The sequence below is a fragment of the Leptopilina boulardi genome, unplaced genomic scaffold (genome assembly GCF_019393585.1).
Source record: "Leptopilina boulardi isolate dan_hultmark-lab unplaced genomic scaffold, ZJU_Lbou_2.1 LbouV2_278, whole genome shotgun sequence".
Lineage (NCBI taxonomy): Eukaryota > Metazoa > Arthropoda > Insecta > Hymenoptera > Figitidae > Leptopilina > Leptopilina boulardi.
Genome location: NW_026137838.1, coordinates 3,981,013 through 3,994,717, shown reverse-complemented (window position 1 = coordinate 3,994,717; position 13,705 = coordinate 3,981,013). Strand labels below are relative to the sequence as shown.

Below are 13,705 nucleotides of genomic sequence, written 5' to 3'. Positions count from 1 at the left end.
TAACCAGTACCATATAGTATCCGGTACCATATAGTATCCGGTTCCATAGTAACCGGTACCATAGTAATCGGTACCATAGTAACCGGTACCATATAGTATCCGGTTCCATAGTAACCGGTACCATAATAATCGGTACCATAGCTAAACCGGTACCATAGTAACCGGTACCATAATAATCGGTACCATAGCTAAACCGGTACCATAGTAACCAGTACCATATAGTATCCGGTACCATATAGTATCCGGTTCCATAGTAACCGGTACCATAGTAATCGGTACCATAGTAATCGGTACCATAGTAACCGGTACCATTTAGTATCCGGTTCCATAGTAACCGGTACCATAATAATCGGTACCATAGCTAAACCGGTACCATAGTAACCGGTACCATATAGTATCCGGTACCATAGTAACCAGTACCATATAGTATCCGGTACCATATAGTATCCGGTTCCATAGTAACCTGTACCATAGTAATCGGTACCATAGTAACCGGTACCATATAGTATCCGGTTCCATAGTAACCGGTACCATAATAATCGGTACCATAGCTAAACCGGTACCATAGTAACCGGTACCAAATAGTATCTGGTACCATACTAACCGGTACCATATAGTATCCGGTACCATAGTAACCAGTACCATATAGTATCCGGTACCATATAGTATCCGGTTCCATAGTAACCCGTACCATAGTAATCGGTACCATAGTAACCAGGAACACAATAACCGGTACCATATAGTATCCGGTACCATAATAATCGGTACCATTGCTAAACCGGTACCATAGTAACCGGTACCATATAGTATCCGGTACCATAGTAACCAGTACCATATAGTATCCGGTACCATATAGTATCCGGTTCCATAGTAACCTGTACCATAGTAATCGGTACCATAGTAACCGGTACCATATAGTATCCGGTTCCATAGTAACCGGTACCATAATAATCGGTACCATAGCTAAACCGGTACCATAGTAACCGGTACCAAATAGTATCTGGTACCATACTAACCGGTACCATATAGTATCCGGTACCATAGTAACCAGTACCATATAGTATCCGGTACCATATAGTATCCGGTTCCATAGTAACCCGTACCATAGTAATCGGTACCATAGTAACCAGGAACACAATAACCGGTACCATATAGTATCCGGTACCATAATAATCGGTACCATTGCTAAACCGTTACCATAGTAACCGGTACCATATAGTATCCGGTACCATAGTAACCGGTACCATATAGTATCCGGTACCATAGTAACCAGTACCATATAGTATCCGGTTCCATAGTAACCGGTACCGTAATAATCGGTACCATAGCTAAACCGGTACCATAGCAACCATAATCTTTAGGAGGAAGGAAAACGAATTTATTTTTTCAACACGAAATGAAAATTACTATTAAAAAAAATGGAAACATAATTTCAAGAATGTTTTAATATTTTAATTTTTGAAAAGAAATTCACGATACAATATATAGAATTTATTACGGCAATTTCACACACTATACGCGGGAATAAAAACGACCATTTTTCAGCAATCTCCGAAATTCAATATCGATTAAACAATCATTCCATGAAATTTAACGTCAAGTGGCAAAGCAGTAGAAGAACGATGAGGGGTTGGTGATAAGTACAACGCACAGTAATGGAAGTTGGATGGCGGCACAAAGGCCGTATTCTAGATTTACCGTTGTATTGTGTAGGGGGTCGTAATTTTGGATGTGATACAGCAAAAAAAAAAAAAAATTTTTTTTCTTTTTTTTTCTATATAGAGGGGACGAAAGAACGTGAATATAAAGAGAATCTTCTATTCCAGACTTCGTACATAAGATGTTTAATGGATGACAGGGAAAAAAAAAAATCTTTTTTTTAAGGGATTTATAGGAGAGATGCGGAAATGCATTAACTACCTTTTTCGTTTTAAAGGTGAAACGGCTTTTGTAGTTTGATCTCCCTTTCATTGATAACTCTTAATTTTCTCTCTCTCTCTCTCCCTCTCTCTCTTTTTTTTCTCTCTCCCTCTCTGTCTCACTTTCTTTCACTTTCTCCTTCTTTCCTTTTTTTCTCTCTGTCAGAAGAAATGACGGCTCATATCAAGAAAAACTCTTATTCAACCATGACTTTACACTTTAGAGAAAGAAAAAAAAGAATTCCAGTAAGTGATTTTTACCCTGGGCTCTAAAAACGCGATTCATATATTTGAAAAAAAAAGGAAAAAGAATAAAAAAAAGATCGTGCTTTATTTTGAAACTTAAATTGAATAAAAGATAATGAAAAAAAAAAATAAAATGATCATTGACATGAAAAAAACAACATACACACACACGCGAGATAATGTAAAGAGAATTGCGGTGCTTTCATCTTGCTAATTTGGCACCGTCAACGACGCCATTTGTCATTCTAATAGCCAGAACGACATTCACGTTTTTAATGACTCGAGGGTCTCTTTAATTTACTCGGACTCAGTCCTTTGGAATTGTATACTATTTTCTTCGTTTTTTAACTTTTGTGTCTACTACTTTAAAAAATGAGTCCAGTAAACCGAACAATAGAATTTAAAAATTCTTCTTACCTTTTCGAGTATATTCTTGAAATCTGTAAATTAAAATTGGAAATAGGATATAATTAACGAAACATTGAAATTAGATTCACTAGAAGTTTATTTTCGTCACTGGTGACAATTATAGTGTGATGTACAATGTACCAATACTCGTATTTGTCTCTATATATATATTTTTTTTTTTTTTATTTCTTTATATATATGTATAGTTTCGTTCTTTTCGTTCCTTCTATTTTTTTCGATAGCATACAAAAGGATACAGGCACACAAATATCAAATATGCAACTCGTTATACATTTTTTTTTTTTTTTTTTTTTTATTAATTACACTCACGGTGGTAACCATTTATAGTTACATACGCATATATAATACAAATATATACAAAAAAGCGCGATATCGCTTCGCAAATTTTCCTTAGGCATATAATAATAGTAATAATAATAATAATAAATTTTATAACGTCGTTTTTGCCTCTTAGGAATTATTTTTTTTTCTTTTTTATTTATATATATATATAAATTACAAAGTAGTATTTACATTGAGAAATAATACGTGCGTTTTAATATCAGAAGAGCCTGTACATATAGAATAGAATATAGATCACTCATTATTACGCTAAGTCTATACGATAAATCGTTTTTATAACCTCAACTCGCTGCGTGTAATGTGGTTGCTCTCTCCGTATTTGTGATATTAAAGAGACACTTAGCACGAGGCTTTATAAGCATAATGTTTCTTGTGCAACTATTTTATGTTCTGCATATACTCATATTTACATAGATATGCATGTTCGATTAAACGTTTAAGTTACGCGATGCTCCTTTATTCGTGGAACTACTTTATTCTATATATATATATATTTTACAGGATTATCAAGGAAATGGAATTGTGTTTATTTTAAAATAAAATTATAATCTCTAATGGAATTGCTATTTGAAATTAAGAAATTCAAGAAAAAAATTTAACGATTGCAAATATTTTCATTGATTTTCACTTTCACTTACACTTTCACTTACACTTTCGTTTTCACTTTCATTTTCACTTTCATTTTTCTTTTATTTTCACTTTCGTTTTCATTTTTTTTATTTCTCAGTGAATGTCAGTCAAAATAAAAATAAAAGTGAAAGTGAAAGTTCTGCAAGTGAAAATGAAAATCAAAGTGAAAGTGAAATTTCTGCAAGTGAAAATGAAAGTGAAAGTGAAAGTGAAATTCCATAATTGTACCCCTGATACGTTGGTCCCGTAATTTTTGCAATTTTTATTTAATTATGAAATCTTTTTTTCCTATTAATTTTTGTAAATTAATATTATTAAAAAATCCTTCAATTACGAAGTAGAATAAAATGGTATAATAATACCGTGAATAAAAGTAAAAATATTTATCAAATAGCAATTCTGATTCATTGTATATAGAGAGAAGTCTGTATCAACTTTGGAGGAACTTTTTTTATATATATATATATACGCAGGTAGCACACACGTTAGTTTTACGAGAGGTACGCGACGAACAGCAGAACAGCACAAAAGAGCCATAAAGCATCCCACAAGCACGCAACGAGTCGGTATGTTATATACGAGTGCAACCCTTTTCGGGGAATCACCCCCCCTACTTCTTTTTTTTTCTCCTCTTATCTTGTGACCTTTCTCGAAAGTAATATTCTTTTTTTCTATCTCATGTTTTTTTTATTTAATTTTTCCTTTATATATTTTGTATATATATATATAGTTAAGAAAAATGCTGTGTTCTCAGGTATAATGATAAATTGATATTAAATTCGTTCCCTTTTTGCTTCTTTATATTTATATAAAGAAAAAGAACTTCCCAAAGACGCGCTTGTACGTATCATCTTGGAAAATAATAAAAAAAAAAATCTCGACATTTCATATTTTGCGCCATCAAAAGATTTTAATATTCAGATTCTTGAGATTTTGAATTATTATAAATATATATATTAAAATTATAAATACTGAAATTATTAATTTACTTAAAAAAAAAGGCAATGGAAATTCTTTTAAGAATTTAAATAGTCGTTGTAAAAGATTAATTATCCGTGTTTTTCTTAATTATCGTTTAGAAACAACGGATTTTTTAAGATATACAAGTTCCAGGTGTTGTTTTTTTATACCTTGCGATCGTTTTTCGTTTTTATATCACAATATGGGTCGGGTTCTCTTATACACATATAATATGAGTTTTTTTTTTTATTAATCATCATTATTGTTGTCTCATCCCTGTATTGTCGATTTTCATATTAGCAAAAAATTACATTCCCCCCCCACCCACCCTCCCCTTCCCAACTCTCTAAAATTTGTTTTATATGAAGGCTGAGACGGTAAATATAGAAAAACTACCTATGGGCAAAAGTTTTGTCGAAACAAAATTAATTAAAAATTTTCAATTAAATTCAAAACACACGAAAAATTTAAATATTTTCTAAAAATTATATAAATTAAAATGAAATATATATTATAAAGATTTAGAACCCTTTTTTCTAAAATTAATAAAGCAAATACTGTGGTAAGAAAATTGTCGAATTTATAAAAATTAAATTGAAAAATTCGACAAATACTTTTTCCTATCGTCATCGACTATATTATATTTTCTAATGATTAAGAAACTACGCATTTATACAAATACTAATTATTTTTTTGTTTTAAAAAGTCCATTAATCAGGCGCTGTACAAATAAATAAATACATCGCATGGGACTGAGTTTTTCTTTTCTGTTCAAATCAGTCTTCTATGTGAGAAACGATCGATTCTCGCTGCCATTTGTTCTTAATTTTTTTTTTTTTTTTTTTGGCAAAATCTGGAAGCGAGATATACTGACCGAGGCGTATTATAATTTATTAATGTTGTTGTGCAACTTTGTCTCGCGCTAGAAATTCGTCCCGGAGAATTTTTTTTTAAAGTTTTTCATTTGGTTTTTGCAAAAAAAAAAATTGTGGTTTACGTCGCATATGGTATTCTAGGAATTTTCCCCGGTATATGCTTAAACTTCCTTTGAGCTTACGTGTAAAAAAAATCGGATATGTTAAAAAAAATATATATTTAACGACGAGCCTGTGGCAGTGTATATATATATAGGGCTCGATGGAAAAGCCCCGAGGCGAATTTCTAGAGGAGTTATTTCCCTAACTGATATGCCAATAATTTTAGTTTCATCGCCTTAGCGATTATCGAAGTTTTTTTTTTTTTTTTTAATAATTATAGTCTTAAAAGTTACTGTACAACCCGAAAAAATGATTCAATATTGAAAAAATAATTTAAAAACTTTTTTGAAAGTTCAATATTAAAAAAATATATCAAATCTTTTTTTCGGGATCGCAAAAAAGAAGCTCCTCTCTTTTTTTTCGGGAATAATAAAGTAAAAAAAAGATTAATTGAAGTGCTTACAAAATTTTTTCAATGAGATGAGCTATTGACGAAAGATGTGCATTCCAAAGTGTGTATTAAAAAAGAGTGCCTGTCAATTGGAGTCTTGAAAAGAGAATTCTTTTATGCGAATCTATGAAGAGAATGCTCCCGTCGCTTGCTGCCTCGGCGTTCTCGTTCACAAACCGGTTCAGGACTCGGTGGGCTCGAGTACGTCAGGTTACTGGTGCCTCGAGGAGGTGGTACACTCATTGGAGGTGGAGGTGGTGGAAAAAAGCTCTGCAAGCACGCCTGAAGCACCAAATATTCATAAGTCTCGATTGAAAAACATGCACAGTGGAGTGAAAAACCGTCAAACGCCTTTACTTAAGTTGTAAAATGCAATTTTTCCGCTAGCGACAAAAAAAAAAAGAAAAGTTGAAATATTGCAGGGCAAGCAAACTTAAAAATTTCACACGAGAGAAAATATATTTGGAAAAATGATAAGAAAATTTCTCAATTCCCCAGTGCTTTCTAAAAAAGAAACTTGGCGAAAAAAAAATTCAATGTTATTATCACAGATTACTCTGGGGAAATTTGGCGAGAAGAAAAAAACGGATTCTTGAGAATATTGAGCTTAGTTTGTATATGGGATTAAAAGTTGTAAGCTCAGTTTGAAGTTTCAAACATCATTGTTTACAAGCTGATTAATATGTTCTGTTTATTGAAAATTATTTTCTTTGGAAAAAAAAATAATAAACTCACTTTTGCGCTTCCTCTGGAGGACTTGGAAAAGACACTATCCTGATCACTGCTTACACTAGGCACAGGCATAGGAACTGCATAATCGTATGTCGCATCTGTAACAAATCCAAAGAAAAATCATTTTTGCAATGTGGAAATAATTTTAAATAATAAATATCTAACTCTAAAAATGAATTTTATCCCAGTTTTAGTTATTTCAGTCCTAAATCCCCGAAATTCCGGAATAATCGATACTAATTGACATATTACAATTAGCCATAGCGAATTAATACCTATCATTCCTCGAATGCAATTGGTCCGATAATAATGTAGCCTAGAATGTCAGACATGTGGACTCACCGGATTGTTCAATGTTGTCATGCAAATCCTTGTTGTCCAAGACGACAGTACTGTATCCGTAATATGCAGCGTGCGCTGGCTCTCGATATTTGTTCTCGTGAAATGGTTCCTGGTATTCGTCGAGTCTAACATCACCCAATAGTCGATCATTTAAATCACGTGGCAATGTAGTCAACTTTGAACCTGAATATCTATCATCAAGATCATCAACTCTATATGTCATAAGCGATGGATCTTTTTCTGTGGTCCCATATGCCGATTCTGATGACAAATGATGATGATGATGATTATGATGATTACCCGAGGGTATTGCACCCTTTGCACCAAGTGGACTTGCAAAATTTTTTCTCTGCCTATGACGGCTCACTATTAGAAAAATAGCAACGGCTAAAAGAAGAATGACTGCCGTTAATACTCCTATTATCACAGCCATATAAGTTGGATCATCCTGCTTTGCAGTTGAAACAGGGATTTCAGCCTGATGTGGCTTATCACGATCAAAACTTCTATCCTTGATACGTGGCGCTTCTGTTGATGGTGGCATTTCCGGAGTAAAGTTTCCATGAGCGATATCTGAAATTAAGTTTTTATTTTCATCAATCCAGATTAGAAAAAATATAAACCGAGAAATCAAAATATTTATACTCACCGGAGTCAAATGTGATTTCGCTGATCATAATCCAACGCGATGCAAAACCAAATTTCAACTTGACAAATTTACCAATACGATGATGTAATTTAATTGTGACGTTACGTGAATTCTCGAAAATTCGATCCTCAACTGTTTCATAAACGATTGGATCACCATTATAGTATTTACCGCCAATACTAAACATAACACCGACTTCCGAAAAGACCTGTAACAGAATGAAAAAAAAAACCCCCTCTGATTTATTCAATTATTCTAATAATAAAACTCGATTTGTGGTTACTAGACTGTAAAATTTAATATCATGAAGCTGATATAATAAAGGAATTAATGTAATTTAATATTCATTTTAGACTGATTGATCATTTCAATTACATATGCTATATAGTATATATAATCCGTTCTAAAAGAGACTGGCAATTGATTCAAATGGCGAAGCTCCTTTTCGTCGTTAATTGATGAGATTCATGAAAACTATTGTGGAATTATAAAGGAAATTGGAATTAGTTTCAAAACAGCTTTCACTTTGTAAAAGTTGATGTATATAGAAATAGAATTTAATGTTGCTACAATATTAGAATATTGAGATAATGCTGCGAATATTGCTGCAGGTTTCTAAATTTTGAAACAAAAGGAGTTCATGTAAAATCTACAGCTATTTCAAAATTAGAATTATTGTTGTGTTGCTAGCAAAATTATTACCATTGATTTACGGTTAGAACAATCTTTTGTTTGGTTATACAGATTTTAAAAATTATGGTCCATTAATGTTTTGTCCCTAAATTATGGTTATGTTGCCAACTGTTTTGTTGGGACATCGACCAAACACATGACTAAAACGACCTAAAATAATATCCGTATGGCTAAAAAAAACGGTATGGCTACAACAAAATCTGTATCATCTGTATCAGTATCATCTGTATCAGTAGCATCTGTATCAGTATCATTTGTAACTGTATCATCTGTAGCAGATTAATTAAAATTAAGACTGAAGAAAACTTTCAGTGCGGGTTTAAAAAATAATCATCCGTAATAAAACCACCAATATGATTATGCAGTTAGAATTAAGGCTGTACTGAAGAAAAATTTCCGTGTGGGTTTAAAAAATAATTTTTCCGTCTACTGAAGGAGCAAGTAGATCAAACGCTGATTAGAACGACAATGACAGCAACGACCTCGATAATGGCAGAGCCGTAGGTGGGTCTCTCCAAGAAGTAGCAGAGGTGCGAGGAGTCGTGGCGGAATGCTAATTCGCTCCAGACACGATGGTACGATAGCAAGTAGTACAGAACTTAGACTCGAGGATGTGAAAGAAGGGGAGGTGGGGAGAACTGAGAGATTACAAAGCACAGATTATCTAACTCCTTCACCTCGTGGAAGACGTCGCGGTGGCCCGTATGGATTTTCAACCTCCGCCCTTCAGGCAAAGAGCAGAGAGAGAGAGAGAGAGAGACAGAAAGAGAGAGAGAGTGAGGGTTTTCGATGAGGCGTTGGTAGGGTTACCGGAGCTTTGAAGTGCTGTCTTTCAGCCGTCGACGTGTTCTATCCCACTAGAGTAAGCTCGCGCGCTTGTTAATAGGGAGGGTTCTCGCGAAGCTTCTCCAGGCACATAGTCTTGCCAGACTATGTATAGGTATTGTATTTGAATGCGTGGCGTATCTGCACCCACGACCGGTCGTTGCAGCCATTGTGAGGAAGCCCATTTCCCCTCCTTCACCACTACCACCCCCTATTCTCGAAAACCCGTAACCATCAACTCCCTCAAGCTACTATACAACCATCTTGTGCTCCCTCTTTGGCCCCATACAATCATAGAGAGCTGGGTAATGAGGCGCTCCATTCAAATAAATCTTGATACTGAGCAGAGTGTTTTGCAGACCATTATAAAATCCAAACCGGAAAATTTTCCAAGAGAAAAAAAAATGGGGGGACTAAAGTTTAATACCATTGCGCGCTCTGGATACACTCTCTTTTGTCATCTTTTTTCTTTTTTTTTAGAAACTTTAAAGGCCTCTGGAAACTTTAATAAAAATAAAATTTTTTTCCATGAAGCTTCAAAATCAGGAATTACTTTGCAAAAAAAAAAGTCAGTATTAGATTAAAAGAAAATGGTTACTGATTCCAGTAGTTTCATCTTCTCACACTGAAATAGCAAAACAGGATTTTATATATCCAAGGATATAAAAAGGTTATACCAGCCAAAAAAGAGGCAGCCAAGATGGAAAAAGGAGTCTCTTTTACCCTTCATTTCGCTCACCGTGTAAGTCTGCTCGCCTAATCGTCGCTGCGGGGCTTTCCAATTTCCTCTTTCACACTCGTAAGCACGTCTCTTGTGCCTTGAATTTCTTTTCTTTTTCTTTTATATCAACTCCATTTTAAGGTATATACACGATAAAAATAGAATTTTTAAACTATTATTATGTTTGGCAATTCACGCTAACAGGGAAAATATTTCTAAATATATATATATAGTAGAAGTACTATTTACCTGAACATCTTTAGTGAATTGATTGTTGCAATAGATATGAACAGCCGAGAATTCTCTGACGTGGTCAAACTCGAACTTGACTTCTAGTGGACGATTTGAACGTGTATCGTTCCTCCATCCAACCCACCCTTGACCTCGATTGTAGTCGTAGTAACCCAACTTGAAATTATCGGGCCCAGTTCGACCGTCCGTGAGTTGTCCAAGACCACGGCGTAATTCCCCGTCCCAGTGACCGTCGTAAGTCACGTCGAAGAATTCCCAATTGCCTCTCTTATCCCCCTGTGGTATCGAATAAGAAACGATTCCATCGTTCCATGGACAACCATACAATTCAACTCGCATGCACACCGTACGACGATGGTAACTGTACGGCATAAAACGAATTTTACTCGCCCAAATCGGTGGCTCCAGATCTCGTTTCGATTCAATGTAGGTATTACTGTTTCCTTTGATTACCTGCAACAGAAACGATTGTTTTTTATTATTTCGAACTTGTTTTTATTAGGGTTTCGTGACTCAGGCACGAAAGTCTTATAGTTTTACTTTGAAGTCCGTCCGTCGTACACTCGTATGGTTGCCATAGCAACCGTTATCATAGTACCCAGAACCACAGTAAACCGGTACTATAGCAACTATGAAACCGGTACCATAGAAAACGGTACCATAGTAACCGGAACCATAGCAACCGGTATTATAGCAACTATGCAACCAGTTACTATGAAATCGGTACCATAGTAACCGGAACCATAGCAAACCGGTATCATGCTGACCAGTACCATAGTAACCGGTACCATATAGTATCCGGTTCCATAGTAATCGGTACCATAATAACCAGTAACACAATAACCGGTACCATAGTAACCGGTACCATATAGTATCCGGTTCCATAGTAACCGGTACCATACTAACCGGTACCATATAGTATCCGGTTCCATAGTAACCGGTACCATAATAATTGGTTCCATAGTTAAACCGGTACTATGGTAACTGGTACCATACTAACCGGTACCATATAGTATCCGGTACCATAGTAACCAGCACCATATAGTATCCGGTATCATAGTAACCGGTAACATAGAGTATCCGGTTTCATAGTAACCGGTACCATATAGTATCCGGTTCCATAGCAACCAGTACCACAATAACCGGTACCATAGTAACCGGTACCATATAGTATCCGGTTCCATAGTAACCGGTACCATAATAATTGGTACCATAGTTAAATCGGTACCATGGTAACTGGTACCATACTAACCGGTACCATATAGTATCAGGTACCATAGTAACCAGTACCATATAGTATCCGGTATCATAGTAACCGGTACCATAGAGTATCCGGTTTCATAGTAACCGGTACCATATAGTATCCGGTTCCATTGCAACCAGTACCACAATAACCGGTACCATATAGTATCCGGTTCCATAGTAACCGGTACCATATAGTATCCGGTACCATAGTAACCGGTACCATATAGTATCCGGTACCATAGTAACCAGTACCATAATAATTGGTACCATAGTTAAACCAGTACCATAGTAACCGGTACCATAGTAACCAGTACCATAGCCTAACCGGTATCATAGTTAGCGGTACCATAGTAACCGGTACAATAGCATAACCGGTACCATAGTAACCGGTTCCATAGTCTAACCAGTACCATAGTAACCGGTACCATAACAATCAGTATCGCATAGCAACCGGTATTATAGCAACTATGAAACCGGTCCCATAGCAACCGGTACCATAGAATCCGGTAGCATAGAAACCGGTACCATAGAATCCGGTACCATAGCAACCGGTACCATAGCTCTCATATTTTTTTTATCAAAAAATAATTCTATTCTCAAAAGATTAAATTTGCTTCTTAAAAATCGAAAACACTAATGAAGTGTGAGTATTGAAAAAAAAGGTTATATAAAACCATACATTGCATCAAGAGCAGATAATGCTTGGAGGCTGACAGGAGTAACGAGTGAAAATAAAGTAGTGTCAGACTACCGACGCAATTACCTTTTGCACACAACGTGTTTCAGTTCAGTCGGGCAGGAAAAATTCTCTTGTCTGTGTATGTATGTATGTATGTATATATGTTCAGTGAATTGTGTGCGATGAGAGGAAGCGAGTTTGGTGAGGGCACGCGTTTGTTAAACGAGAGAGTTTGCACCTGTCGAGATCACGACCGAACACCACAGCTCGGTCACGTCTCGACGATACGTGAGAACAACGAGCAGAAGACTTGAAAGTGGTTCTACAGTTCTCATAAGTGGAAAATAAGAGACCCTTTGTTCAAAGGACTCTATCCTTGTTGAGTTTGGTGAATTTCTCCGATCATTCGATAGGTTTGCCTAAAAAAAAAAAAAAAATCCTCAGGCTAAAAGAAAATATACGGAAAAAAATATACACCCTTTTTTTGGATTCAAAAATCCTTCGTGCTGTGTGTGAATAGGTGTGGCTTCGACCAACGCCCATGTTATGTTAATGTATTTATTGTATCGCCTTTTGCTCATCGCTCACCTTTTTCCTTCCAACATTATAGCTACTAGTCTTCATCTCTCAGAAGCCGGATAAATCCAGGTCGTTAGCGAAAGATTGTCAGATTAAACCTGTACCTTTTCTCTAATTATAAAGAATTTATTAGACAATTTAAGTATTAAAAACCAAAATTCGGTTCAAAGATTTTAATAATCCAAACGTTTCAAAATCAAATGATTTTGATAATAATGAAATAAAATTATTTTATAACCATAGGAACGGGAAATGAAATAATTTTAGAAAAGCGATTTAATAATATAAAGAGATTGAAATAATTTGGTTAAAAAAAAAAAAAATGAACAGTGAAAAAAGAAGATCAAGGAGTTATTTGAAGAGATTCTAGAGAGATGCTCAGAATCCTTGAGGATATATTCATAGCACAACCAATATGAAAATGTCTGTCGGTGAGAATATCTCACCTATTCAAGCATTTGAGAAAATATATATATAGTAGGTGAGAGGAAGCCGTCTGACCCGCGTTGCACGCGACGATCTTCCCTCATTTTATTGATCCACCCTCCTATACAAATAAGTTGGAAGCAACCCCTCCATTTTAACTTCCGAAGAAACTCGGCTGGCCAGTAAACTTCGCGCACTCTAAATTCTAAAACGAACCTTCAGTAAAATGTTTTGAAAAGAAGTTCCTCCATAATGGAACTCATGGAAATGGGCTTTCATTTCTCTCCCTTAATGTGTGTATATATATAGACACATATATAATGTGAGCCAGAAATGTCAAGTTCTATTTATTTATACTGAATCAATACTTAACCTTCTCTTATAATCAGTAAGAATACAATAATATATAACCCATTAGAGTATTAACCCATTACGAATGCTTTATAATTTATTACCTTCAATTTATACAATTTATTACAATTGTAACAATAAAATTATCTAATCGATTAGAAACAAAAATATTATATTCCCTGTTTTTTTTAAAGGTAATTGATAACAAATTGTATCAAAATACCAATATTTGAATCAATTTGATACCTTCAAAATTT

At 35.0% G+C, this 13,705-nt stretch overlaps 1 protein-coding gene across 1 annotated transcript in view; it reads right to left on the bottom strand.

Moving 5' to 3' along the window:
* Nucleotides 1-2,652: 2,652 nt before the first annotated feature.
* The window catches only part of LOC127281960 (discoidin domain-containing receptor 2-like), a 98,444-nt gene continuing 87,391 nt past the window's right edge, over nucleotides 2,653-13,705 (bottom strand). Inside the window, exons 6-10 of the mRNA XM_051305986.1 lie at nucleotides 10,166-10,621; nucleotides 7,678-7,885; nucleotides 7,029-7,601; nucleotides 6,690-6,784; nucleotides 2,653-6,236 (exon numbers count right to left, since the gene is read on the bottom strand). Coding sequence (XP_051161943.1) covers nucleotides 6,069-6,236; nucleotides 6,690-6,784; nucleotides 7,029-7,601; nucleotides 7,678-7,885; nucleotides 10,166-10,621 — 1,500 coding nt within the window. The 3' untranslated portion in view covers nucleotides 2,653-6,068. The remainder of the gene's footprint in view (nucleotides 6,237-6,689; nucleotides 6,785-7,028; nucleotides 7,602-7,677; nucleotides 7,886-10,165; nucleotides 10,622-13,705) is intronic.